We start from the raw sequence: 26,485 nt of genomic DNA, 5'->3' as shown, positions 1-26,485 counted from the left end.
GCCGCCACCACCGCCGCCGCCTCCGCCGCCGCCGCCGCCGCCGCCGCCGCCGTCGCCAACGATGCCCCGCGATGCCGACGACAAAAATAGACGCGTCGTCGCGGCGCAACAGATATCACTCGGGCTCGAGTAGCCCTCGGTTGCTCTGCGCGCCGCTCGTTTCGATTGCCACGATAGCGACGATTGGCAGCGGCCGGCACCTGGCTGAGAGAAGTCGCTCTGTCAAAACTTGGAAGCGCTCGATACGAAATCCATTCCCGTTGAGAAGAATAAATATTCCGTTGAGAGTCTAGTATTAGCTCGGGGGAACTTTATCCGCTTGAACTGGATAAACTGGAGAGATGTACGGTGTACTTTATTTATATCCTTGCAAATCGAGAGAGAGAAGAAGCAATATAGCTCAAACAAAATACGGTGTACATTTCGCGCGCAGTCGTTTATGTATTATGGCTGCATTCCGATATTCACTGTCAGTACTAAAAATCTATATTTTTCTATATTTTACATCACGTATACTACAGATTTTCAGTACTGACAGTTGCTGACAGTAAATATCGGAATGCAGCCGCCTATTTTATAATTACGCAGTTAATCTCCAATTCATATAATTAGATAACAATATTATTTAAACCGAATAAGTAACATTTGCTTCGCCAGTGAGAATAATAAATACAATTAAGCATTGTTATTGACTGTAACTGGCAATGATTATAATCGTAGCAGCGATTATACTCGTCGTGACGAATCGTCACCCCATTTCGACCAACGATTCTTGGTCATTTTTAAATTGATGTAATTTTAGATGCTTATAATATAAGCGTCTTGATTAAATAATAAAATTTATTGCGAAAAATTAAATAAACAATATTATTTATGATACATTTCTTTTCTTTCAAATACCAAGATACAAAATGCTATCTTTCGCTGAAAAAAATAACTTGCAGAATACATATTTCCGATATGCGATTTCGTTTTCGAGAGAATCGATCTCGTGGAGAAAAAAGCCACTTCACTTACCTGAATCTGGTTGCCAATGTGCAGCTGCTGAGCCTGATTGATCTGCAAAGTCGAAGTACCGGATCCCGAAGGAGGTCTCGGCGGCGTGGAAGTCGTGTTGAAAGGTCCTTGCGAACCGGTCGGGTTAGGTCCACCACCCTGCGATCCTCTCGGTGGCAGTGGGTAACCCGGGCTACCGTGATTCGGCATCGAACCCGGGCTGCCATACGGCGAGTATTGTTGCTTGTAACCGCCGCTGGGCCCCAGCATGCCGGGCTTGCCGCCCGTCGCGGTCGGCTGGGGCCTCTTCATATCTGTGAGGCCCGCGGCGAATTGGGTCTGCGAACTGACAAACATATCGTTGGTCTGCTGACTCTGGAAAGTCGGAGTGCCATTGTTCTTGTGATACGAGCCGGTTCCCGTGGCCGTCGCCTGGTTCTGTCCACCGGTCGGGCCGGTGCTGCCGGGACTACCGAGGTAATCGGAAGCGCCACCGAATTGAGAAAACTCGGCGTAAGGGGACCTCGTCGCCGGGCCCCGCGCCGCGGCGGCCGCTGCGGCCGCTGCAGGGTTGAATCCACCCAGGCCCAGTTGCTGACTCTTGTGCTGATGCTGCTCGGCCATTTGCTTGAGCGTCTGCGCCGCCGGGCTCATCTCAGATTTGAAATCCAGCCCGGAGTAAGGAAGTCGAGCGGGCGAATACTGCGAGGAGCCGAGAGCGCCCGGGCTCGAGTTAGCCGGCATCGCGTTACCGTTGTTATTGCCGACATTGTTGCTGTTGACGCTGTTGTTCGCGCCGTTGGCGTGCTGCTGCTGTTGCTGCTGCTGATGGATCGCATCTTTATCGTCTTCGATCTTGATCTGCCCGTTATTCGTCGGCAACCCGTTATTGTTGTTGCCGCCGTTATTATTGTTATTGGCGGCGGCGGCGGCGGCAGCTGCGGCCGCGGCCGCTGCCGCGGCATTGTTCGCCAGCGTGTCAACGCTCTTGTCCTCAAAGTCGAAGTCCTTCATAAACTCCGGATGGAAGTCCGATATCTCGGAGATGAGGTCCTTGAACGCGTCCGACGTAATGATCTCGTCGCCGGTATCTTCGCCCATGAACTCGGAGAAACCGGGGAATCCGGTACCGTTCGCAGCGGCGTCCTTTTCCAGTGCCGCGGCGCACTGTTCCAGATCCACGAACTCGTTATCGGGTTCTTGTTTGCATTCGACTAGGTTACCGATGTCGACGCAACCGATTCCGCCGGTACCACCGGCGCTACCGGCGCCACCACCACCTGCGCCGGGCCCGCCAGGACCTCCCGGACCACTTCCATTTCCGGGCTGCGGTCTAGACGCGGCAGATGCTGACGTGTCTGGACCGGGTTTCGGCGATGAGGATGAATTTAAAAGATCGCTCTTCACCGACGCGTTCGTCAGCGCTTTCACCGTTACGTTTGTAGAGATCGCCTGGGCCTGCGAGTTATTCGCCGCCGAGGTCGTGAACTCCAGTTGCTGCACGATCTGCACCTGGAACTTGGTGAGACCTTCGTTCCCGTCACCACCGCTACCGCCACCACCGCCACCGGGCGCCGGGCCCGTCGAGTTCGCGCCGTTCCCCGGCTGATGCTGGCCATGACCGTGATGAGGTCCGCCGCCACCACCGCCGCCCGGACCCTGCTGATGCTGATGCTGCCCCTGCGTGCATTGCAGCTTGACCGGCGGCTCGCCGAAGCCGCCATCGCCACTAGCACCACCTGCTGACTCCAACTCCTCGGTCGTCCTCTTGAGGAATTTCGGCTGCTGAAATGAGAAGAGAGGGAGGATCGTGAATCGTCGGTTAACCTTTCAAAAACCGGAAAGTCAACAAAAAAAAAACAACGCAATACAAATCTGCCAGCAAAACAAATTTTCAAGAATATTTGCTGTGTGCGATTACCTGCATTGAAAAAAAATCTGGTTGAATTAATTGGACATCTGGTCGAAAATGAACGAACCAGATTCTTCCAACTAATGCAACCAGAAATTCCAATTAATTAATGCAACCAGAATTCTAGTTATGCAACCAGAATTCCTATTAATTCAACCAGATTCTGGTAGATTCAACCAGTATTTTCTGATGGAAAATGAACGAACCAGATTTTTTTTTCAGTCGAAAAAAGTACTTTCTAATAATTATATAATTTTATTATTTTCTTTATCATATAACTTCAGCCGGTAGTATTGATCGTCTTTCGATCAAGCTCGGATCGAGATGGTCTTTTAAAAGAGTACCGCTTTTTCCGCTGCTCTGTTGCTCGACGACCGAACCGAGCGACGCGAGGTATTTAACTCGTCGCTTGGTGTCGCCGAGCTCGATTCCACCGGCTTTTTCTGCGATTAACCCGGAAAGTTTCTCACCGTACTTGTCAATACTCGCGACGCTTTTTCAGCCGCTGTCTTTATACGGATCGCCGACTGCCGCCCGCGGAGGGTCGTTTTGTTTCGCGGAGCGTCGGACCCCGATGCCGCGGCTCGTAAATCTCGACGAGCGAATCGTCTACCGACTCGAAAAGATCGATGGCACGTGACTCTATGCGCGCGACGCGATGAATCCAAATAATCCTCGCACGCCGCGAATGCACATTATTATACATCATTCATTTATATTACCATATTACGTCTCAATAATACTTGAAACTCATCAGATTTTATTAGTGTCGGACAAAGACCGATAATTTTCATAATTGATTACTACAGAGAACATTATTAAAATAATCACGTAATCATCGTCGCAAGATTGATTATTAATCATTCATTAATAAATAGTAATCGCATAACAGGAAAGATTATATATTGTCTTTATTGGTGTTATTTCAATATGTTAATGTACATTAATTCATTGAATCAATCACAATCGAAATCGAAAGTGTAATAATTTTCTAACGAAAGGTTTCTGAAAATTATATTATCGATAACAAGGCTTTAGCTTGATTATTTCTATTATTAATTATTAACTACTTAATAATCATAATTATTAATATCATGATATTTTATCCAAAAATTTGACTTATATAATATAATAATTTATAATTAAAAGACAGGCAAATATTTTCCACAAAATTATTAATCAAATTTAACAGACAATATTACCCTAATAATTCCTCGATAAATCTCGAATATGCATAGCGACAATACCGCAATTGATTCCTAATTATCTCGAATAATCGACATACGGCAAAAAATTTGAGGCAATTATCGCCGGATTTCGAAGACGAATCCGCTTAGGAGCCACGAGCTACTTCTCGCCGGCGGGGATTTCTGTGAGATCTCCAAGTCGACGACCCTGTTTTCGACCGGGCAAACAAATTCACGGCAGCGGGCGGGAGGAGAGGAGCGGAAGGAGGGGGAGGAGGAAGGAGAGATTGGAAAAAGTTTTTCCAGGGTGCGGTCGCGAGAAACGCTTCCACTGAAGTATTCACATACACGTATACGCACGAGAGCGCACGGTTGCGCGCGCGTCGGTGTGTATCTATACATTTGTCATTATTTGAACTGGGATAACCCTCCTGGTTTCATCCCAAAATCAATAATACACGTATTACCCTCTAATAGAGAATCGGGCGCTCTACGTGAAGTTTCCCCTTCGTTCCCCTCTCTCCCGCTCGCCATCCCCATTCCACATGGGCCGAGAGCTCGAATAATCTTGCGCGTCTTCCGCAGATGTAATACGGTATTTCGTTAGTCTTTCTCTACCCACGACAACATCTTCCCGCCCATCGCAGAAAAGTCGTAAAGGTAAAGGACGTTTCGTAACCGGGCCGTCCTCCCCTTTTACGTTTCGCGAAATGAAATACATTACAGTAGGTATAAAGTAGAGGTATAAAAAAAGTGAATTCTCCGTGCGTCTCGCAATCATCATGATCTCAACGAAGTAAGCCTCATCGCACAATATCAAGAAGAATCTCTGGCAGGTACGCCGCAAGAGCGTACATCGATCGCAGATTTACGATGATTTTTGCATTTGAAGACCCATCGTTAAATTGCGTTAAAGATCAAAGTGTTCTTTTACGGATTAATGACTATTAAACCAAAGTATAAAACTTATTTAATTCCTTTTGCGTACTCTCTTCTGGCAATAAGATAGGTTTCTTTTTACTTCTTTCGATACCTCATAAACATCGTCTAAATGCCATTTCATGAATTAATCCTTTTTATGAACCTAATTGTATAATGTTACATCGGGACACACACAGAAAGAACATCCAGCGTAGATTGCACGCGTGCAAGCCACAACGGATGCGAAACGATGGAAAAAGATTTCGGTCGGGAAAAGAGTTCGCGCGGCGCTTTCGCGAAGCAATTTTACAGGACGAAAGGTGTGTGTCGGGGGTTGACAGATAACGGCGTGGCCCGCGCCCTCGTTCGCGTCAATATATTGTACTCGCTCTTTCCTCCATCACCTTTCATGCACCGCTCCGTCGCGGCTCCGGGGCAAAAAACAAATAAATGAAAACAAAAAATACTTTAAACTCTGCGCTCATTGAAGTAATTACTTTCTCCGAGTCGCGCTGTCTGCAATCGCGCGAAAATACGAGATCTTTTCTTCCTTCTAATTCGACGCCGGTCAAAGGTACGTTTATATCAGCGAATTAAAATACCGTTCGTGTCAAAATGCACACTAATGATGAACGATAAACAATACGCTTCCGCTCGTGGAAGCATAAAATAGCAAATAGCAAAATCGCGAGAATTTTATGCAGAAATCACGTCATTTGCAGTTGCAACGCAAGGGAAGTGAATCATCGATCGCAAAGGAAATTTGTTCACCGATAAAGCGCCGCGTTTCGATCAAGATATAAACAATGAAACGAAGTAGGTACATATTTTGATCGGAGAAAAATAAAATCTCAATGCGTCCGCGCGTATATATTTTTAAATTTATTTTAATATACCTGTAACCTCAATAAGTGTCATATAACGTAATATTGTTATTACGCAGATTACGCTTCAGTAATTCGGTATATGTGTATGTTGATCAGTCGCCAAGCGCCTTATAATGCGCGTCCGTAGACTGTCTTATCTCGTGGTTCAATACATTATTGTATCTTATCTGAGCTCGCGCAAGATAAATCGAGTGTCACTCGCAATTTCGTAAAGCAATCTATCGCCGAATAATAATAACGTATCGACGTTTGTTTTCGACTTGTTTATACGTGTTTCCCATTCTCGTTCGTTACCCACCGACGAGCTTGCGCGCGATCAATTTATCGTCGAGACGTTCAGCGATTAGAAATTAATACGCAATCACTGGAATCAGCAGAGTAGATCGAGGGAGAAAACTAACTGCCTCAGGGTGGAAGCACCCGCGCGTGCGACGTCACGGGTGTTCGCGCCGCGATGCGTGTGCTTTGCGGCGAACTGATTTCATCCACCCCATCCTTTATCACCTCCTAGCGAAATCGGCTAACGACCAGACTACATCGCCCGAATGCGAGTTGCCCAAGCTCAACCGGGGGCCCGAGTTATGCCACTTCATCCGGAAGCAATAATCCGCAGCGCGCACAAATTTACGCGAAGAGCGCGAGCGTTGCTTGGATACAGAGAATCGTGCTCTTGTGCCGTTAGAACTAAAATACCGTATCGCCACCGAGCGGTTTACTTCGCCACGTCGTAATCCACCGCACCGCTCATTAAACCCGCCGAGTGCAACGGGTGCGATCGGTACAGTGGAGTCCGATTTCTGGGCGATGTAATCGATCGCGTTCCAAATTCGAGAGACAAACGTCTTGGTCGAAGAAACTTCGTCATGATATGCCATACCATCACGTCTAGGGTCTATGTGCATTATGTTTGCGTAACATCGTGGGAATGAGGCTATTATACGAATGAAAATCTGCGGAAAGGGCAACTTGGGATACCTCATTAACTCTCGCTCGTACACCGTTCTCCGTTGATTTCTAATGAAAGCTCGTTCGTGAGTACTCTCCTACATGTTCGTATTCTCTGAAATGCTTTCTTCCGAGAGATCAATGATCGCATTACTACAAGTCGCAACGGTTAGAGTCAACTTAGGGCATGCGAAGGCCGTCTTAATTCATGAAACCGACGACCACAATGACCAAAACGGAAGACGGCTAGGCCCCTCTTGATGTCCATTACTTGTTCTGTACGTAATAAGCAGTATGTTGCGCCACTGATTAAGTTGCGAATGAGTCAGACGTCTGGAATTGGCATCTTGGATTCGTGTCACGTTATTGTCGTTGTATATCCCGCGATTTCTTTCCGGATGTTTTCATCTCTCTTTTTATTAATCGCGCAAGCAAGTCCAATTCGAGATACCTAATTTAGAGTACAGGACAAATATGTCCTATTTAACTTTGTTCTGTTTTTAAACAGACCGTTTCATAATTATACAATTATCACATAACGAGGAAATCTCTCTCTCTCTCTCTCTCTCTCTCTCTCTCTCTCTCTCTCTCTCTCTCTCTCTCTCTTTCTCTCTCCCTCTCATTTCTATATTAATCGATGAAAATAACAACGTTATAAACTTTAATATACATAAATTAATAACACATGGCAATTAATCTCAATCTTATTTATTCGGAATTTTATTTCTTTTTACCGCGAGATTTTCGATTCTGCACGATGCGCATAGCTCTGAAGGATTTGAAAGAACCTGTTACTTCCTATTTCAATTTCCTGTTTTTACGACATGAAAGTATCGTCAGAGGTGACAAATCGGACATCTCGAGTGGTGAATCTTGGCAAGACGACACACGCGGCGGTGGTGCTTCGAGATAAGAAGCGTGTCACTAACCTTGACGTGTGTGCGAGCGCGCTCGTGGATGTGTGTGTGTGGCGAGCGTGGGCGGATACACCGGTCTATTGAGCGTTACATTTCGTTAACAACGCTCCCCCGCCAGTCGCGACGCGATTGTTAACACGACCTAAATATCAGCCGGCGAGAACGACGACGTTTCGTGACATATGGATGCCTCGCGATTCGCTTTTCGCCTACAACTCCTACAAGACGCACCTTTCGTTCCGCGTGCACACGTGTTTATCGCTTCCGCGCTTTCCACTCCTGATTAGCCTCCCGCGGACCCTTACGTTATCCCACCGTCGCAGATAACGGAAGAGGGTCCGCCAAACTTCGCGGTATATCGCGACTGCGGTTTTCGGTTTATTTACGCACGAAGATAATATACGTGCGTCGCGTCTAGAAAGAGCCGCGCGTCATGTGCATCACTAATTAATCTGAAACTTGGTGAAACTGCGTCAAATAAAAAAAAGAAGCTTGTATTATAATAAAGGAAGGCAATACGCGCGCGACTCACGAAAAAAAATACGACGTATAAAAAAAAAGAATTCACAATCTCTATTCTAACGCTTCTCGACGTCCGAAATCGCTGGGAAGGTTCCGAATTACGGCTTACAGCTCGACCGAGCGGAATCGGCGCACGAGAATCGTAATCTGCCAACTGATAGGTACTTACCGCTTCTTGTGCAACGATGCGTTTACGTAATCGCCGTTTCCAGGATAAGCTATCGCGCGGAATTTATTCAGATCACATTCCCCTCGGTCTCCTCCGCTTTGCATGAAATCACGATCGTGTATCGCTTCCACCTCGTTGTTCGGATATTTTAGACGCGGGAATTTATCGCGCTCTTTTTTTCTGCCTCCTTTTTTTCCTGCCGGTCTGATGTCACGCCTTTCGTCTCGCGACCGCGCAATCGATACAAACGCTCACTTCCGGCGTAAAAAATGAACCGCTGTGCTTCCTCATTGCTTGTCCACGACGCGAACGTCGCGAACAACGCGGTCGTAATTTTGCGATTGGACTTCGCGCATTTTCAACGGGAGGGAGAAACAAAACGAGAAGGAAGAACGCGGGACATGCACACGCCGGCACCGTAACGGATGTTTATGACAAATTTCGGGCGTCCGGCTGGTTTTCGCGCACCGCCCGCCCGTCGTTAATCAGCCGCGCTTCTCTCCCTTCCGTCGCGAAATGATTTAATTTCGACCGAAAACCCCGCGCGTTCCGCGCGAGAAAATGGCAAAAGTGACTCCGCGCGGCATAATGGCGCGGCGGTATATTTTAACGCCCCGATGCGAGGTGATTTTTTTTCGCCAAACGCGCGACCAACGCGAATATGAGAGACAGGACAGAGAGAAACAGCCGCGGTTGGAGAGAGGGCACGCACAATTGCAGATGCAATTACGATATTCATCCGTGGAAATGTAAATGCGCCGGGTGGCGAGTGCCGGTGCTACCGGTCGCGATGCGCGGATTCGACGCATCGGCTTTCAAACGAAAAATGGATTCCCCGCCGCGCCCGCTCTGACCGCGCGCGCTTTTGAATAATCGTTATTGCTGCGAACCGTTGCGCGCGCGTTTGCCGGTGCGAGCGGTTCAAATAACTGTCACGCCTGTTTTAAAGAATCACGCCGCTTTCGAACCGCGTCGCGCGTCGCGTCGGCGTCGGCTCTCGCGCCGCTATTCGCACATTCCGATAATCAGGCGCAATTTAACGTGGATTGTGGAGTCGCGCGGTAAAACCGTAAAAAATAATATCCGCGTTGACGGATGGAAATGATTTGTGCGGGAGATAATCGCGCCTGGGTGAATCAAGCCACGAGGAATATCAACATTTCGAACGGAAATTTATTTTGAAAATCCTAATATGAAATACACCGCGGAAATGCTCAACGGATCGTGAGCATTTCCGTGAAATGTTCATTTTCCTTCTCTTGCTCGAGTAAAAGTGTCGGATGATGCTCATGCATTTTCTTGGCGTTATTAATTTACGCTGGTAACGCTGCGAGCGAAATTATCAGAATATGGCGCGACCTACTCTACAAAGTGTCTATAGGCGAGGCGCTGAGCGCGCGGAATGGAGCAATAACGTGCGCACCGCGTTACAAATATGTGCGACGTGGTTACACAACGGCGAGCGGCGAGACGACAATACGTCGCGCCGGCATCCTCTCAGTTTCCACCGAACGAACCCGTCCATCTGCCATGCGACCGACGACCGACCAACCGGCCGTCGTATCGTCGTGCCTGCACCAACGACGGCTACTCATCCACACGCCAACGAGGATAACACGCATTACGCCACGCATCAACCTCGAAACCGCTCGCTCCTCCTGATTACGATATATCATTAAATATAACGTGATATGTGACAGTACGGCACGAGAGCGTTAATAATAATCTTCTTAATGAAATGCCGCTTCGTATTTTCGTCGAGGAGGAATCAAATCTAGATTGGTCCGAGAATGAGGGGAACGGCCCGCTAAGTCAGGGAGGAAGATTTCGCACAATTTCCGCCGTAATTATCATCCTTGCTACGCTACGTGCTCTGTGTCACGAATTACCCTCGCAATTAGCGTTGAGATTGGAGAAATTGACCGGCTGCAAACTCTCGTGAGCGAAGTAGAATTCATCTCGCATAGCGTTCGCTGTATCTGTGTGTCCTTTCCAGATTGTAACGCAGGAATTAAAGCCTAGCGTATATCGCGTTATGAAAAGAAATAGTGACGGTTATTACTGGGAGCGGTTATCGCCGAAGTCCGACCGGTGTATCGCGTATTCGCGCTCGGTATCACGTTAATTCAGAAATGTACGAAGGAACGCGCGTGCTTTATAATTGCAGTGGATACGGTTCGGTTAATAAGGTGTGGCAGGCACCTCGGCCCCGAAGTTATTACGTTTCTGTTACGTTTATTATTGATACAACTTCATTACGAGAGTCCTTGGAGAGTTCTAACCGCGTAGCGCCATGCCGTTTTTCGCGGTCATCGTTGTGTACCTTTGCATCCTCCGAACATCGTTGTTGAAAATCTAACGCACGCAAAGTGAAAGCGAGCGTTGGGAATATTCGAGAACACTCGATTTGCTTCAAAACGCGTTTATTTACCTTCCCCCCGGTTTTTTTGGTGTTTTCGCTCGCGCTCGGAACACAGGTGCACATCGCGTGATCGCTCGTACAGCGACCAATGGTCTGGTCGCTCGACGATTTGGAACCAATCAGCGTTTCTCACGTATCTAAGTTTCCCCGCGGAAAAGTTCGGAGCTTCGGCCGCGATCGCTTCGCTTGCTCCGGCTGGGAGCTCGATCAGTGAGCCAAGTGCGCCGTAGTCATTCGTATACGCGACACTGATTGTCGACATCGAAAACGGACCACGAATCGGAGCGAGTGTAAAAGCGAGTGCTGTGTAACAACCTTTAATAAATTGACTGTTACATTTTCCAAAACAAGAACCTAATTATTTTAAACTGTCCTCGGCTCGCCGTGCGAAAACTCGGAGCGGTCCACTTATAAACAATCGTGATCGCTCAGAAAGTCTTTTCGTTTCATCGTCGAACTCGCGCTGCTCTTTGACGATTCTTTTTTAATTAATAATTATTTTCTTGTGGTAAATGGCGTAGAAATTTTTCTTGTGATAAATGTAAAGAGCGTAGCACAGAGTATGCCGTAAACACCGGTTTCTTTTGGCATATAAATTTTTTAATCGATCTAAAATCGTTTCCTCCTTGACGAATTGCTCGACATTAAATATCTATAGAGTGCACTCCAATTTCGAATTCGAAATTAAGCTTTACTTGAAGCTAAATCAAGACTAAACGTCTCACCTTTCAGAAGAGTTCTAATAATTACAATCTCATTATACCAAAAATAACAATAAAGGATAGTGACGTAAATAAAAAAATAAATATCGCCGGAATACGAAAAAAGTATAGACGAGTGCAACTTAAGATATTGCACTCTGTAATTAAATCGAAGATAAATTGAGCAGCAATCGTTGCATAAAACGAGGGTAAAGGAGTCCGGAAGCCGCAGGACGTCGCGCGCGAGAATCACCGAAGGAAACTTCTCGACTCAATTCTTTTTTCCGCAGCCACGTCCTTGGGCGAGGAATTCATCGCGTGGCCCTGCAAAGCGCCGGGATTCAGCTCGGGAGGTTCCCTGAGAAAAGCGATCACGTATATACAGCGTCGAGTTTCGGTGTTCCCTCCACGCGAAATCGAGATAAGCTCGGCTAGAAATCACACGCGTAAGGGCGCCTCTCCGGTTCGCGCAAAGCCATATTTAGCTTTGGCACGATCGCGCACGCCGCGCCGGTTACTTTTGGACGAGTTGGATGACGCTCGTGAACGTGGGCGAGCGGGCTCGTACCCGCCGAAAATCTTGCTTCCTTTGTGAATGAATTCGTCAGATTCTGAAAGATTCGCAACTATTGTTCTGCGTGATCGAATGTCGCGTATAAGCGCGAGACAAAAATCTGTTATAAAAACGTGCTAATTCATTGCTGGCGACGTCGCTATCGAACATTGTTCAAAAGTTTATCTATTGTATTATATATTTTTAATAAAATACAGTAAAAGCTTTACATTTACAAATTTTTCATAGCTTGATAAAAGATCGTCAGATGCTGAAAAAATCATTGTGGTTATAAAAATCGCAAATACGAAAAAATAAAATGTAAACTTTTCAAAAACAAAAATTATATAGCTAATTGTTGAAGTAATTTAAAATAAATGTATTGAATATTATTTGTCGCTTTTTTAATTATTTAGTTACTTATATCATCTCGGGAATGAGCGGGATGAGGAGATATTATGAAAAATGGTTACAAATACCGAATTACAGATATCTATATATGAGTAAAAAATACGCAAATATGGAGCTTTTATAATATTGTATCCAGAGATTATGCTAACGTTCGCATAAGGTGCACTCTTTTCATATATTTTTCAAGAAAAAAGTTATTATTAATCGTAATATATTCAGCTAAAAATACGGAGTTTACTAAATCCAGAAACCGATACTCGTTTTTGTACGTAATATTGATATATAGAGAATATACAGGATGGCCCACATAACTCTTAACAGCACAATATCTCGGAAACTATTTCATCGATTTTAAAGGTTTAGATCTTGAATTGGATCTGAAGGGCCTTTAAATTGGAATGTGGAGGTTGGTTCCCTAACCCCTGTTGCGTGGGTAGAACAGAGGTTAACTTTAAAATTTTAAATGAAAACCTTTATAAAAATGACATTTTGAATTCTATGGAAGAAAACAACTTAGTTTTGTCCGAAATATTTTTTCGTCAAATGTTTTTATTAAAAAATATGACGGTGTTTGGACTTATAGCTACTTGCAAAATCAAAATTACTGCAACATTTTACATTCTGACTTATTTAGTTTATTAAATGTGCAAATTATCCACCACGGACTTGTAAATATTTATTTATCCGAATTAACAAATTATTCCTATATAACATTTGATAACATTTCGGGAGTCACGAAGCAATTTTTTGATCGCATAACATTCAAAAAACATTACTGCTGCACGCTGATAATTCTTTATATATATATAATAGCATATTCACTTTCATATCAAACATAGTGATTTTCACGATGTTACCGCTTGAATAGTAGCTTCAAACTCAGAAGATTTTCATGAATAGTTGAATTGAACTTAATGAACGTACAGTATGACAGTGTTTATTTATGTTTCTTCTGGTTCTGAAAGAAAAAGTTATGTTAGAATCGCCGACGACAAAAGAGAATATAAAGCAAAGGATACGCGACGCTTGCGCGTCAGTGACTCCCGAAATGTTATCAAATGTTAGGAATAATTTGTTAATTCGGATAACTAAATGATACAAAGTCCATGATGGACATTTTAAACATTTAATAAATTGAATAAGTCAGAAGAGAGAGTGTTGTAATTTTGACTTCGTAAGTGCTTCATATGTAGCTATAAGTTGAAACTTCACGCCGTATTTTTTAATAGAAGCATTTAACAAAAAATGTTTAAGCAAAACTAAGTTGTTTTCTCCCATAGAATTCAAAAAAGTAATTTTTTTTATAGGGGTTTCCATTTTTAATTTTTAAGATAACCCCTATTCCACCCACGCAACAGAAGTTAAGGGACTAACTTCCACTCCAGATTGAAGACCCTTCAGATTCATATAATTCAAGACCTAAACCTTTAAAATCAATGAAATGGTTTCCGAGGTGTCAAGCTGTTAAGAATTGTGAGCCACTCTATATACAGGGTGAGGCAATAACTATTACCACCTTAAATATATTCGAATCTATAAGGCCCAGAGAAAAATTAGTTCAATCAAAATTGTACGGTACGAAGGGTGCTATCATATAGCAATAATAATTTTTGTCCAGGTAGAGGCGCTTTGGAGATATCAAGGTCATCTTCATTTTTTTAAATTGATTCGGTACATTTTTTTCCATAATATGATAGAGGAGCTGAAAACAAGTTCAGAACTCATGACACAAGATCATTGAACAAGATTTAAAGTGAAGAAAAAACGATTAAAAAATACATTTTTGTATTGAATAAACTTTTCGTTTAAAGAAAATGTTTGATGTGATGGCCATCATTATCGATGCAACACCGGATTCTTTCGATCACTGATTGGCTTGCTCTTTTAATAACGTCGGGAGTTATTGATGCACAGGCTATAACAATCCGTCATTGCATGTCTTGAGGTGTAGTTGGTTCTTCTTTATATAAACCATGTCCTTTAGGGTTTCCCATAAAAAGAAATACAGTGTTGTCAACAAGCTAGCCACACTACACGACCCCACGTCCAATCCAGCGATTGGTAAATTTTTCATTGAGTTTATTTCTCGCAACAAATGAAAAACGGGAACTCCCGACGTTATTAAAAGAGCAAGCCAATCAGTGATCAAAAGAATCCAGTGTTGCATCGATAATGATGGCCATCACTTCGAACATCTTTAAACAAAAATTTTATTCAATACAAAAATATATTTTTTAATCGTTTTTTCTTCACTTTAAATCTTGTTCAATGATCTTGTTTCATGAGTTCTGAACTTGTTTTCAGCTCCTCTATCATATTATGGAAAAAATGTACCGAATCAATTTAAAAAAATGAAGACGACCTTGATATCTCCGAAGTGCCTCTATCTGAACAAAAATTATTATCGCTATATGATAGCCCCCTTTGTACCGTACAATTTTGGTTACACTAATTTTTCTCTGGGCCTTATAAATTCGAATATATTTAAGGTGGTAATAGTTATTGCCTCACTCTGTATACATAAAAAAAAATTTATATATGTATACAGTGTGACTCAGAAAACGGATCAAATATACAACACAACAATTATTTACAACCAATTGATTTGAAGAAGGCAATCGACGAAAATGACCTTTCAATATCGACACACAAACGAATAGGTATTATACCTATATAGACTTGCTACAAATATTTTTGTTTACGACAAATTTTCAAAAAAAATTCATAACAATGATACACTGTTGGAAAATTTTTGTAGTTTTGTTGAAAAAGGTTTTTGTTAAAATTTTTGTGTAAAGTAATCAACACATACATGTGTAGATTTAACATATGCTATGTCAATTGAACTTAACAAACTTAAAATGTAAAATTATTAAAATAATTTAAAAAATATGTTAAAGGAACACAATTTGAACGTATTTATTAAATGTGTTAAAATTTACAGAAAAAAAGTGTTGATTTTACTCTATAACAGAAGTGGAAATAAAAATTTACAGACAAAGAGTGCGTTGATTTTATCCTACAATCTTAAGTTTAACATAAAATTTATGTTAATTATACACTTAATTAACCTCAAATTACGATCAGAATTACATTTCCTTTTTGTTGAAATATTTTAACATAGTATCGTTGTTACTATTTAACACACATCCATATTATATTAAATTAATACAAAAATTTGAGTGGACCATTTGGGACATGTAATTTATGTTATATTTAACACAAATTTTCCAACAGTGTACGATTTGATCAGTTTCATGAGTTACTGTACATATATATATATATATATATATATATATATATATTCATAATTTGAGTCACCAATTATCATACTCCGAAGAATTTCTCGCTGTGCGTTTACGATTAATTTAAATATTATGCTCACGCAGGCACATCGGAACAATTGCAGAATTCGGCGAGAGCCCCACGTATCTTGCAGAAATAGTCGTTCCAAATAAAGGATATTTAAAAAACTATAGCGTTTAACGATGTAATGTTAACAAAAGAATATTTACAGACGGATTTGTCGAGGCACGAGGCAAGCGAGCATACACGGAGCATATCGCCGCGATACAGCGCACGTACCCATCGACGTCGTGTCCCTTGACATGTAAATTCGTAATTATAATTACAAATCTCTCGGAGCCAGACACACCGGAATCACGTGATCGCCGCGCGCCTAAGTGCCATAAACACGATACGCGAAACCGTCGCTCGGGTCGAGCTTGATCTTATCGCGATTGGTGTCTCGGGTATGACACAGTATTTGTGTTCCACGTTCGAAATTCACTCCGAGAGACTAGTACAATCTAATCGAGAAACTCCAAATGCGAGCTAATACGTTTCGTCGATTCTTACGACATTCTGACGTATTATGACGCGCGATATAATTAAATCCACAATTAAGCTACAATTCAATTATACACTCCGTCGTCAACAGATCGGCTTGGAGAATGCATTGAGTGGATATTATCACGCAACGAAAACATAAGATTATAATTTTTTGTTTCACTCATCGTGCCGATTTCGCGCATAATCCAAAGTGAGGAGTAAACTTATTTTGCGAGAAATCTTTTACGTCCGTATCAACCGGCTGTATTGCCGATGCGCGTATCTACCTCCGCCGAGAGAGCGAGAGAAACGCGCGTCGACTAGGAAGTGGTGGCAGATAAGGAAAGAGAGAGAAAGAGAGAGAGGAAGCGTTACGCAATCTTGCCGTCGTACTTGCCGGTAATTGCTTATTTATTGCGCTGTCGCGCGTGTTGGTCTCTCTCTCTCTCTCTCTCTCTCTCTCTCTCTCTCTCTCTCTCTCTCTCTCTCTCTCTCTCTCTCTCTCTGTCTCTTCGTTACGCGCGACTACGTTTACCGACGACTCTCTGTCAACAATCGGCGAAAAGACGACTATATTTGTAAAAAAAAATTTGAAAGGTACAGGTACAAAATAATTTTTTTTATTCGCACGATTTCCCGAGAGAAATAATATTCTCTTTTCTTTATGGAATATTATTTTTTTGTTGTTTTCAATCATTCGCTCGCCCCGATTATCCCGCGATTTTACTGAACTCCCTACACGCATGTCATGTGCAACATGGCGCACGGTTACCATACCCGTCGACGATGCATATACGCGTAATGCCGGAGAAATTCGCGAAATTATTCACGCACGTGCGTGGGAGGTACCCACTTGCGACGCGCGGCCACACGCACGCCACAAGTTTTACGTGTAATTCGCGTGGCGCATTGCCGATTGCGTGCACATTACAGTATTAAGTGCTCGGAATATACCTCGCCGTTGCTTATCCCGGTGTCTCAGACACGGTGTTGCAGTTTACTCATGGAATAATACGGGTTTCCTTTGCAAAATCGTTCGATACGTCGCGTCGCGCCCAACGTAACAACTCCGTATTACCTCGCCGATCGAAAGCTAAAATCTGTCTTACCGAAAGTTATTTATTCTGTATTCCATATCGTCAATGTGTCTGACTCGTTATAGCACAAAGACATGTTAATAATTTCATTTTTTGTTCGTACATTTAAAGTAAATTTAATTTATTATAACGTAGTATTAAAGAAAGATTTGAAATGAATTATGTTTAAGCGCGTTTTCAATCTTCTATTGATTCTTTTGCTTGACAACAGTTTAAAGAGTATAATTTACTGTTAATTAAATAGTTCTCTCTCTCTCCCTTCTCGTGTCTAAATCCCTGCGACGAGTCGCAGCGGAGAATGACAGCGGTGCGATTTTTCGGTGAATCGCTAAGGAGAGGAGAAGAGTGCGACAGGAAGAGCAAGCACAGATCGATCGCAGGGCTGCAACCGCCGCTCGACTCGAGTTTGCAACTTGCAACGCGCGGCGCTTTTCACCGTGGCGATAAATTCTGAAGCTTGCAAGCTCAGAGCACCGACATGCGGGGTCGCCGCCGCCGCCGGCCGCGCCGTCGTTGCCGTTGCTATTGCCACGCCGCGCGAGAGCTTTCGTGCAAAATATTTTAGCACCCTGCAAACTCATCGCTTGGCCGTTGCGCCGGGGCATCGAATTGACTATTGAACAAACAGTGTGGATACCCCACGCGACTTACGCTCATGATCATTCTCAGAAAGAACGGCAATACGCACGACGATCACAATATCACATGACATGATCGAAATTTCGCATTGTTCGCTCATATCCGATATGTTTGTCTTCAAAATCTAATTAAAAGTCAAATAGAATAATTATAAAAACCGGTGACATAATAATGATGTATTAGCTTTTGAAAACTAAGGCGAAATCACAAACTACATGAAGGAAAATATTGATCTATATGCGCGAAAATCGTATATTTATTTATAGCAAAAAGGTATACAATTCGGCGCTATTCTTACCATATTCGATTTTTCTTCGCGGCGATAGATAGACAGCGAGTATTTCTCGCGGACGTACTGTTCCGTGTCCAGGAGAGATTTAATATCGAATTTGCGAAATGTATACCTATTATTACCATAATTCGAGAGTTTCGATGTAAAGCGCAAGTTCGCATTTTGTAAAATCGTTAATATAAAATAAAATATCGCGATGGATCCATAATATCGCTCGATTTATTGATTGGGCTAATTATTTCGAAATAAGATACTTGAAGTGTTACTGAGTGCGTTATTACTCCGCCAGAAAACACCGGTTGAGTGTCAGTGCGATCTCCGCTAGCCGTACGTCCCGTCCGTTTCATCGCGCGATAATTCGCCGGCGCGAGCGTTTTCTTTCAGCGTTAAACTTTTCATCGGACCGTTTGATTCGCGTTATAAGCGTACACCCGCGAGGGAAAAAGGGTGCTTAATTATTCACGGTGATTTTTTATTCATACTTGCTATCCCGCGGCGAAGCGGGGCGCTTGATTAAAAACAGTGTAGGCGACGGGCATTTCCTATACGAAACTCCTCATTCGTGCGGAAAAACGGTATAAGCTTTGCTTCATACCCCCACGTACGGATATTCAAATATAAATCATTTAATAATAATTACCCATTTTAACTGTGCAACCGCTTTACGTTGACAAACAAATAGCTTTAAGCGTGGCAAATAAAATACAACATTGCGAAACGATCTTTTATTTTAAACGCGGGTTAGGTAGTCCAGCACACAATCTCTCGTAAGCCTTTCTATTTAACCTACACGATTCTACGCTGTGTACCTTCGTGTTTCCTTCGCTGTGTTTCCTTCGAGGGTTAGGCATTATCAACATTCATGCAAATGGCAACTATCTTTCCGGAAGTTTGTCGATGTTTAATTCAACAACAAGTTGCCTACATCACTTACGCGTCATATGGCATAGTTTCGTTTCAGTATACTTCGTCTACCGGAGAAGCACGGCGGTCAGTCGCTTTTCTTGGGAACGGGAAAAGAATCGGAGTGCGTTCATCGTCCGCACTCGCCGCGACACCCACCTCGTTACACGCTGTTCGTCAACGTGCGAAGGGTTAAACGAGTATAGGGCATCGACTTTTGGGGAGCGCGTTGCCGCAAGATTATCGATCCCTTCGACCTCCTTCGCCCTCCGCGACTCCGCTGTTTCGCTCGCATCGAGCGAACGTTTACGTTCACATGTCAACTTTCTCGAGTGTCAGCTTACATGCGAAAATTATGAGCGCGCGCAAAGGACGAAGAAAGAGAGAGAGAGAGGGAGCAACTTAGGAGATGGAATCATCGGCCCAATCCCGGTGAACTTTGTCCGCGAGAACCAACTTCCGGCGCGAGAGTTGTCTTCAAGTCTTTGTCACGCCTCGAGAAAAGTTTTCGAGGCGATCGATACACAGACAACCCCGCGTCGGCCGTCGCGTTTCTCTGTGGAGGCTAATCGGTTTCGACGCGTTTATCTCAAGTGCGCATCGATACGTCGCGCGCATATCGATGGTTACAGCTATTAGCGAAATGACAAAATATATATGTGATACTGGTGATACAACAGATATAGTGTACTGATGCGAAATGAGATTCTGATGTAATAAACTGATGCTCCCATGATTCATATAAAATTCATGTGTATTCCTGCAGCGCCATTCGCAGTTACCTATATATTACTATGAGGCTATATAGATAACTTTTATAAAATGCATCTACAATTGCATTTAAATCGCGCCAATTACTTTTGAGATACGTCGTCGCGCGTAGAGATAAAAAGTTAACGATTTTGCGATTCAAATTATCTCCCGCAAATAAACAAGAATTTCATCATCAATTTAATTTAACATATCGGCGGATCTGATATTACAAGGGATCCTAACATGGTGGGTAACAATGTATATAATTTAGCGCAATTTATAATTACTTCGGAATAATATCCGGAATATCCGAGAATAACGATGTTTTAATCCGTTGCTTCGATCCCGACGGTCTCGATCAATGATTCACGATTCCCTCCCGTCGAATTTCTTCTCGCTCGCCCAGGGAAGATGCCCCTACGAAACGAGGAAGCGCCGGAGCTTTATTAACTCCTCGTGATTTACAGCTGCCTTCTCGCGGGTGATACGTTTCCCTTCGTTCGAAATGAGCGCGCGCGCGAGTTGCGATTTAATTGCAAAAGAGTACAGGCGGCGGCGGTGGATGATTTACAGCCATTCCGTTACCGGCGCGGCGTCGTTCCCGATACGGCTCGTTACGAATCCTTCGTGTTACCATTTGCAATGCGCTGCCCGGGCTCGCCAGATTACGCGAGTGCGCGATTCTCGATCGGAGATCAAGGTTGAGGCTCTTTGCGAGTTAAATTATTTTTCGCCAAGATTTCGCGCCGATTTAATTTAATCGGTGGATCTAATTGTATAACAATAAATGTATTACTTATTATATAATGTATTATTTGAAAGAACTTATCGAAAGATTTGAAGAAGCAGTTGATCTTGAGTAGTAGATTTTAAAAAGTAGATAGTTTGTTAATTATAATTATGCACTGCTTCGAATGTTTAGAGAATGAAGAATTGTCGCAAAGTATTACAGTCGCCTATCTCGCGCATGCGCCTGCGCAATTCAGAATTAAACCTCAAAGAATAAATGTCATCGGGCGTAAAAATAATGAAGCAATAAATATACACACGGAAGTACTGAAGCGTTTAAGTAAACGTATTATACATTGAATCATTAAACATTATCTTGAGAAAAGTTCATGCCATTGCTGATAAAATTGCCACATCAAGGAGATAATAAAATCACGAGCGTTAAAATTAATATTTTTTAAGAGAACGGATATAATTTTTTTTCCAGACCTTTCCCGTTTCGATTTATTATACTATGAAATGCTGGTAATATCGCTTAAGATATATCGGGGTAGTTGAGAAAGAAATACAAAGGTATAGCTGACAATACGGTACTATCGATTAAGTATTACGGAAGCCGTACAAAGGATATAATTCGACCAGACAGCACTGTGTATATACTCGTAATTATTATTGTCTTATGATGACGCAAATAATCCGAGTCGGAAGCTCGATTATCCAATCTGAAATCCGCCGTTCCTTACACTAAATGATACGCGGTCGCAAGTACATCCTTCGAACTTTTCCACCTATAGAAACTGTACTATTCTACCTATATAGTTCTTTAATATAGTAAACTTTCTGGAATATCGCAGTGTATTTTTTTCAAAATTCATTCAACTTGATATCACAAGCAATTTAGGTAATTTTCTAATTTTTACCAGAATAGCATATTTTTTTAAGAATCAAGCAGCGAAGATCCGCAAAATAAAGGATCGTTAAGTTGTCGGTCTGTTGGAGGGGATCGCGTCGCGACCGTTAGCGCGTTTCGTAGAATCGCCAGATGGTGGTTCGAAAGAAGAACCGAAGCAGCCGCGAAATCGTACATACTTAAACGACACTGCTACGTCCTGCGTCTCCTCCTCCTCCTGGTAGTTGTGTCAAGTGTGGATCCGCGCGAAGTGTACAACGCGCTCTCGTTGCGATAGTTGCGATACGGATGCGGCGCGGATACGGCGCGGCCTCGGTGGGCTCGATATACGTAGCCGAGCGCGCGCGAGCGAGTTCAGGCCAAAGTCTAACAGACACGACACACCTCCGACCTGCCTATCGATCTGCGGCCGGAGGTTTTACGCGTCCTCCACCCTCCGTAAGCTCGACGACCCTCTCTTCCCACCCTCTTTCTCTCTCTCTGTCCCTTTCTCTCTTTCTCGCTTACTCTATCCCTTGCTCTCAGCCGTATAACCCTCTTTCGCCTCCTCTCGGTCTCCTTCTCTCGGTGCCCAAGTCCTAGCGAGAAGGAAAGGCGAACCTGCCTGCCGAGACCCTCGCCATGAGAACGAGTTTCTCGTCCACCTCCTCCTCCTCCTCCTCCTCCTCCTCATCCTCTTCCTCCACCGGCAGCTCCTCCGTCTCCTCTTTTACCTCTCGTCCTCGGCACTCGCAAGCCCGCACCCTCGCAACCCGTTTCTATCGCACCCCTCGTCACCTACGGGCTCGCGACGGGGGAGGGAAGAAGGAGACGAAGCGGCGCGGAGAGAAAGAGAGCCAATAATGCGTCTTTACGACTCCGCGCTTTCGCAACACAGCCACGCCAGCTATGCGCACCGCACCGCACCGCGGCCGTTCTCGATTTGATTTAAAGGCGAGCTGCCGCTTTAGCGGTCCCGCGCGCGCGAACCGAGATATATCGTCTGGCGGCCCGTGAGATCGACCCATCGCACAAAAATATCGTTTCGATTTCTCTGAGAACCGGCCGCGCGCGAAAAGAGATTATACAGATGCCGTAATTTTGACAAGCTCGATTTTCAAACGCTAAAGAGTTGGAATATATCTTCACGAAGATATATATTTCAACTTCAGCGAAGTACTTGTGAATTTTCAAGTGACGGTAAATTTACAGAAATCTAGAAAATTAGGGAATTTCTTTTTACGTTATTATTCCAATGAAAGTCGAACGCGTCCTCTATAAATTTCGTACTTAGGACGTGTCTTACTAATAAAAGATTGGAGCTCGATGCATAAGGTTTATTATTTATGATATAAAGCTGGGAACATATTATTGTAGCTCTTCTCACTTCAAAATTTTCTACATTTGATCGAAACAAGAATTGGGATTTTGTATTTTTTTTTATTTTAGTTAGCTTCTTTGATTCGACGCCTCTCTTTTGGCCAAAATTTTCTACACAACATTCTACGATTAAACTTTCGTTAAATAACGATCTCCGCCAAAACACTCTGTCAAAGAGTCCAAGATTCAAAGCAGAGGAGCGATAATTTCGAGGCGCTCTGTAAATAAGCGTGTGTTGATGATGCATGGACGAGATGCGCGAGAGACGGTGCGCGAATAATGAATTCGGTCGATCTTCGTGAAAGTGGGAGCTATCGCGAAACCCGTCAAGGAGGCGCGCGATCCTCCCCTCTCTCACCTCTTCCCTCTCTCGCGCTCCCTCTCTTGAAATATCTCCGTTACCGGACGAGAGCGAGAGCGAACCGCATGGCTAAAGTCCAGAAAACTGAAACCAGAAATTCTCTCTGGTGCGCGCGCGCGCGCACGCGATATTTCTGGATATGGGCGCGCGCGCGAGAGAGAATTCATGGCCGGAACGACTTTTCGTCACGCTGGAAATTAGTTTGAGAAACGCGGAGGTTTATCGCATCGTAAACCGCATACGGGCGCTTCGCGTAGCGAATTGCGCGCAATGGTTCCTCTCCTATCGTTTCCTGGACAAAGAAACGAGAGAAACGAGAGAGTTACGCTTGTTCAAAATCCGAACGGATAAATAGTTTCTGAATGTAAAAAAGTTTACGTATTCCGTAGCTACAAACAATAAGCTGAATACTTACATTTGCAGAAAAGAAAGAGATAATGATAAGATGACGCGAGAAAACACATTTATACGAAATCGGTGTGAATTGCGACTTAAATGAATAGTGTGACAAAGAATGAATAGAAACGCGCATAAAAATCGAAACGAGAGAAGGCGAGAAAAAACCGGACATAGGCTATCTCGCGGTTGCGGGAGAAAGAGCAAGTTCACGCGGAGGAAGGAAAAAGAAAGGCCGTGAATGACGCCGGCGTGAATGCGTTCCGTCGCGTACGCGTCGCGACGCGCATCGGTGCGCATTCGCGCCGTAAGGTAAATGTACCAATGCCGGGACACTTAAGATCTATAGGTCTGGACACCTTTATCACTTTAGCTTTTAAGTAAGTATAACGCGAATTAAAATCAAAAATAAACATATAATACACAAAAAATATTTTCATCTTTGATTCTTTGATTTTAATTCGCGTTATAAACTTATTTAAGGACTAAAGTGATGAAAATGTCCAGACATATATAGGTACGTGTCCAGGCACGAGCATCGATGCGCGCGCGAGATGCTCACGAATCACGATTATTTCGAACGACTCTCTGCCTCCGCTCCTCATTGTCTTCTCCATTATACCACTCCTCTCTGTCTTTCTCTCCCGCCGATTGCATCTTCGATGCGCAGGCTAAATATAGATATCCTTTACGGACACACGAGAGAGACTATCGACACACAGAATTACAGAAAGCGAGACGTAGGATTTAAGTGTAAGTTTAAAGTGTACTCCAATAATCCGCCCAAGGTCGCCGGATAGATATTTTCGTGATCGAAAATTTCGAAGGCGCGGGATCGTGTTTTTTTCTTCGAAAACTTAGTACATATACATGCGGAATCGTGTCGCGCGATAAACTGCGACGATTGACGTAAATCGGCAAGATTATACACCGTCTGAAAAATAATCAGCAAAAACGCCGCGATCTTCCTTAGTGATGCGATCTCGTTTTCTGAGCGAGATGTGCAGACGTAATAATGTCGATAGCGCGCAGCGATCTATCTCGGTGGTCTCAACGAGCGCCCACTCGTCTCCGAAGTAAATTTATCGCGGTGAACTGGCGGATCCGTCGCTTGTATGGCAACATGTTCTATTTTCGCTGTAAGGTAACGACAGTCGATAGCATTCTCTTTTGATACAAATTATATTATTACCGTGACCATCAATTTATTAGTATATAACTAGTATATAACTAATATATTAAATTAAATACAGAAGGTTGAGTGAGCCATAAATACTGCTGAGGTAATCAGTATTACATTTTAAACAACGCTGGGAATAATGATCTGTCAGATTTCGACAAATCGGTGAGCTAAAAATACGAATGCAAATCAGTCTTATCAATCCGCAGTATATACCTTTTGCATCGATATCGCGGTTTTCTGCGGTATTAAAAGAAGACGCTCAAGGACGCCCCGAAATTCCGCGTCGAATAATACTCGACTGTCGTTCGGAAGAGAGAAAGAGAGAGCGAGGGAGAAAGAACAGAGAGAGAGAGAGAGAGAGAGAGAGAGAGAGAGAGAGAGAGAGAGAGAGAGAGAGAGAGAGAGAGAGAGAGAGATATGCGTCGACTTTTCTCAATGTCATTCCACGTCGGACGCGAATTGTCGTCGTCCTCGTTATCGCGCTCCTGACGTTGCCGATAACGACCGAGCGTATATGTACATACATACGCCGACGGCGCGGCGCGATCGACGGTTGCAGCGTCGCCTCGGCATCGATCGTCAATAGAGCGAGATCCGTGCAGCGCGGAGACGATGGACGGGAGAGGAAAAAGAGACCTTCTCCGCGCCATGAGCTAGCTCGCTCGCTCGCTTCGTTTCATCACCAAGAGTCGTTCGTTTCCGCTGGTCGCTTCGGCGCGGTTCGACGCGGCGCGGCGCAGTGCGACGCGTAATCAAGTGGTATAAATAATTCCGACGCGCAGCCATGAGCCGGCCCCGTCCTTCCGTCCTTCCGTCCATCCGTCCGCCGCGTCGCGCCGCCCGTGCGAGGCTTAATCCCCTGTTATGACACGCCAGAAATCGGGATGACACGCCACGCGTCACCGCGTCACTAAACTGAAAACACGCGCCCGCCCGCTATACTCGAATCCTCGTTCCTGACGCGCGGCGGCCGGGATGCGATTCCGACGCGAGGCCTCGAATCGAGGCTCGGATAAATTTCAAATCGGACAGCCGATTTCTTTCTCCTATAGGCCTATATGTACGATACCGAGACGTTTTTAGAATAACGTTAATTCGCATAAGTGACATAAATAGGTGCGCATGCTATTGCGCCAGAAATTAACGCGCTGACTTGACGCACGAGTTTAATTCAGCTGAATTGCGAACGGTATTTAAAGGAATGGTACAAGTCGGAGTTCTCTCGGCGAGAGCACCGTAGTATAGATTGGCTACTATAAGAGAAGCTAGCTTTATACAGATAATAGCTATGAACTAGAACTCAGCAAGCCACGCTGAAAGCACAGTTACGTTAATATCGCTAGACTAATTTTGACTCGTCGGTGAAACGCGGAAGATAACGGAATGCGCTGGAGATTTTAACGTCGCCTTTTTGCGCTCGGAGCATATTCGTATCAAACTCCCTATATAGCAATGTTACAATAATAATGTTCTACATTAATCTACATTA

General features: G+C 43.9%; 1 protein-coding gene across 1 annotated transcript in view; it reads right to left on the bottom strand.

Annotated features, from left to right (window-relative positions):
- The window catches only part of Mam (neurogenic protein mastermind), a 91,927-nt gene that overhangs the window by 63,376 nt on the left and 2,066 nt on the right, over positions 1 to 26,485 (bottom strand). The window contains exon 2 of the mRNA XM_077409799.1: positions 1,018 to 2,781. Coding sequence (XP_077265925.1) covers positions 1,018 to 2,781 — 1,764 coding nt within the window. The remainder of the gene's footprint in view (positions 1 to 1,017; positions 2,782 to 26,485) is intronic.

This window comes from Temnothorax americanus, unplaced genomic scaffold, assembly GCF_048541705.1.
Source record: "Temnothorax americanus isolate GAGA-0224 unplaced genomic scaffold, ASM4854170v1 Scaffold27, whole genome shotgun sequence".
In the NCBI taxonomy this organism is placed as follows: domain Eukaryota; kingdom Metazoa; phylum Arthropoda; class Insecta; order Hymenoptera; family Formicidae; genus Temnothorax; species Temnothorax americanus.
Note: the sequence above shows the minus strand (reverse complement) of the source record. Positions and strands in the feature narration are given on the sequence as shown.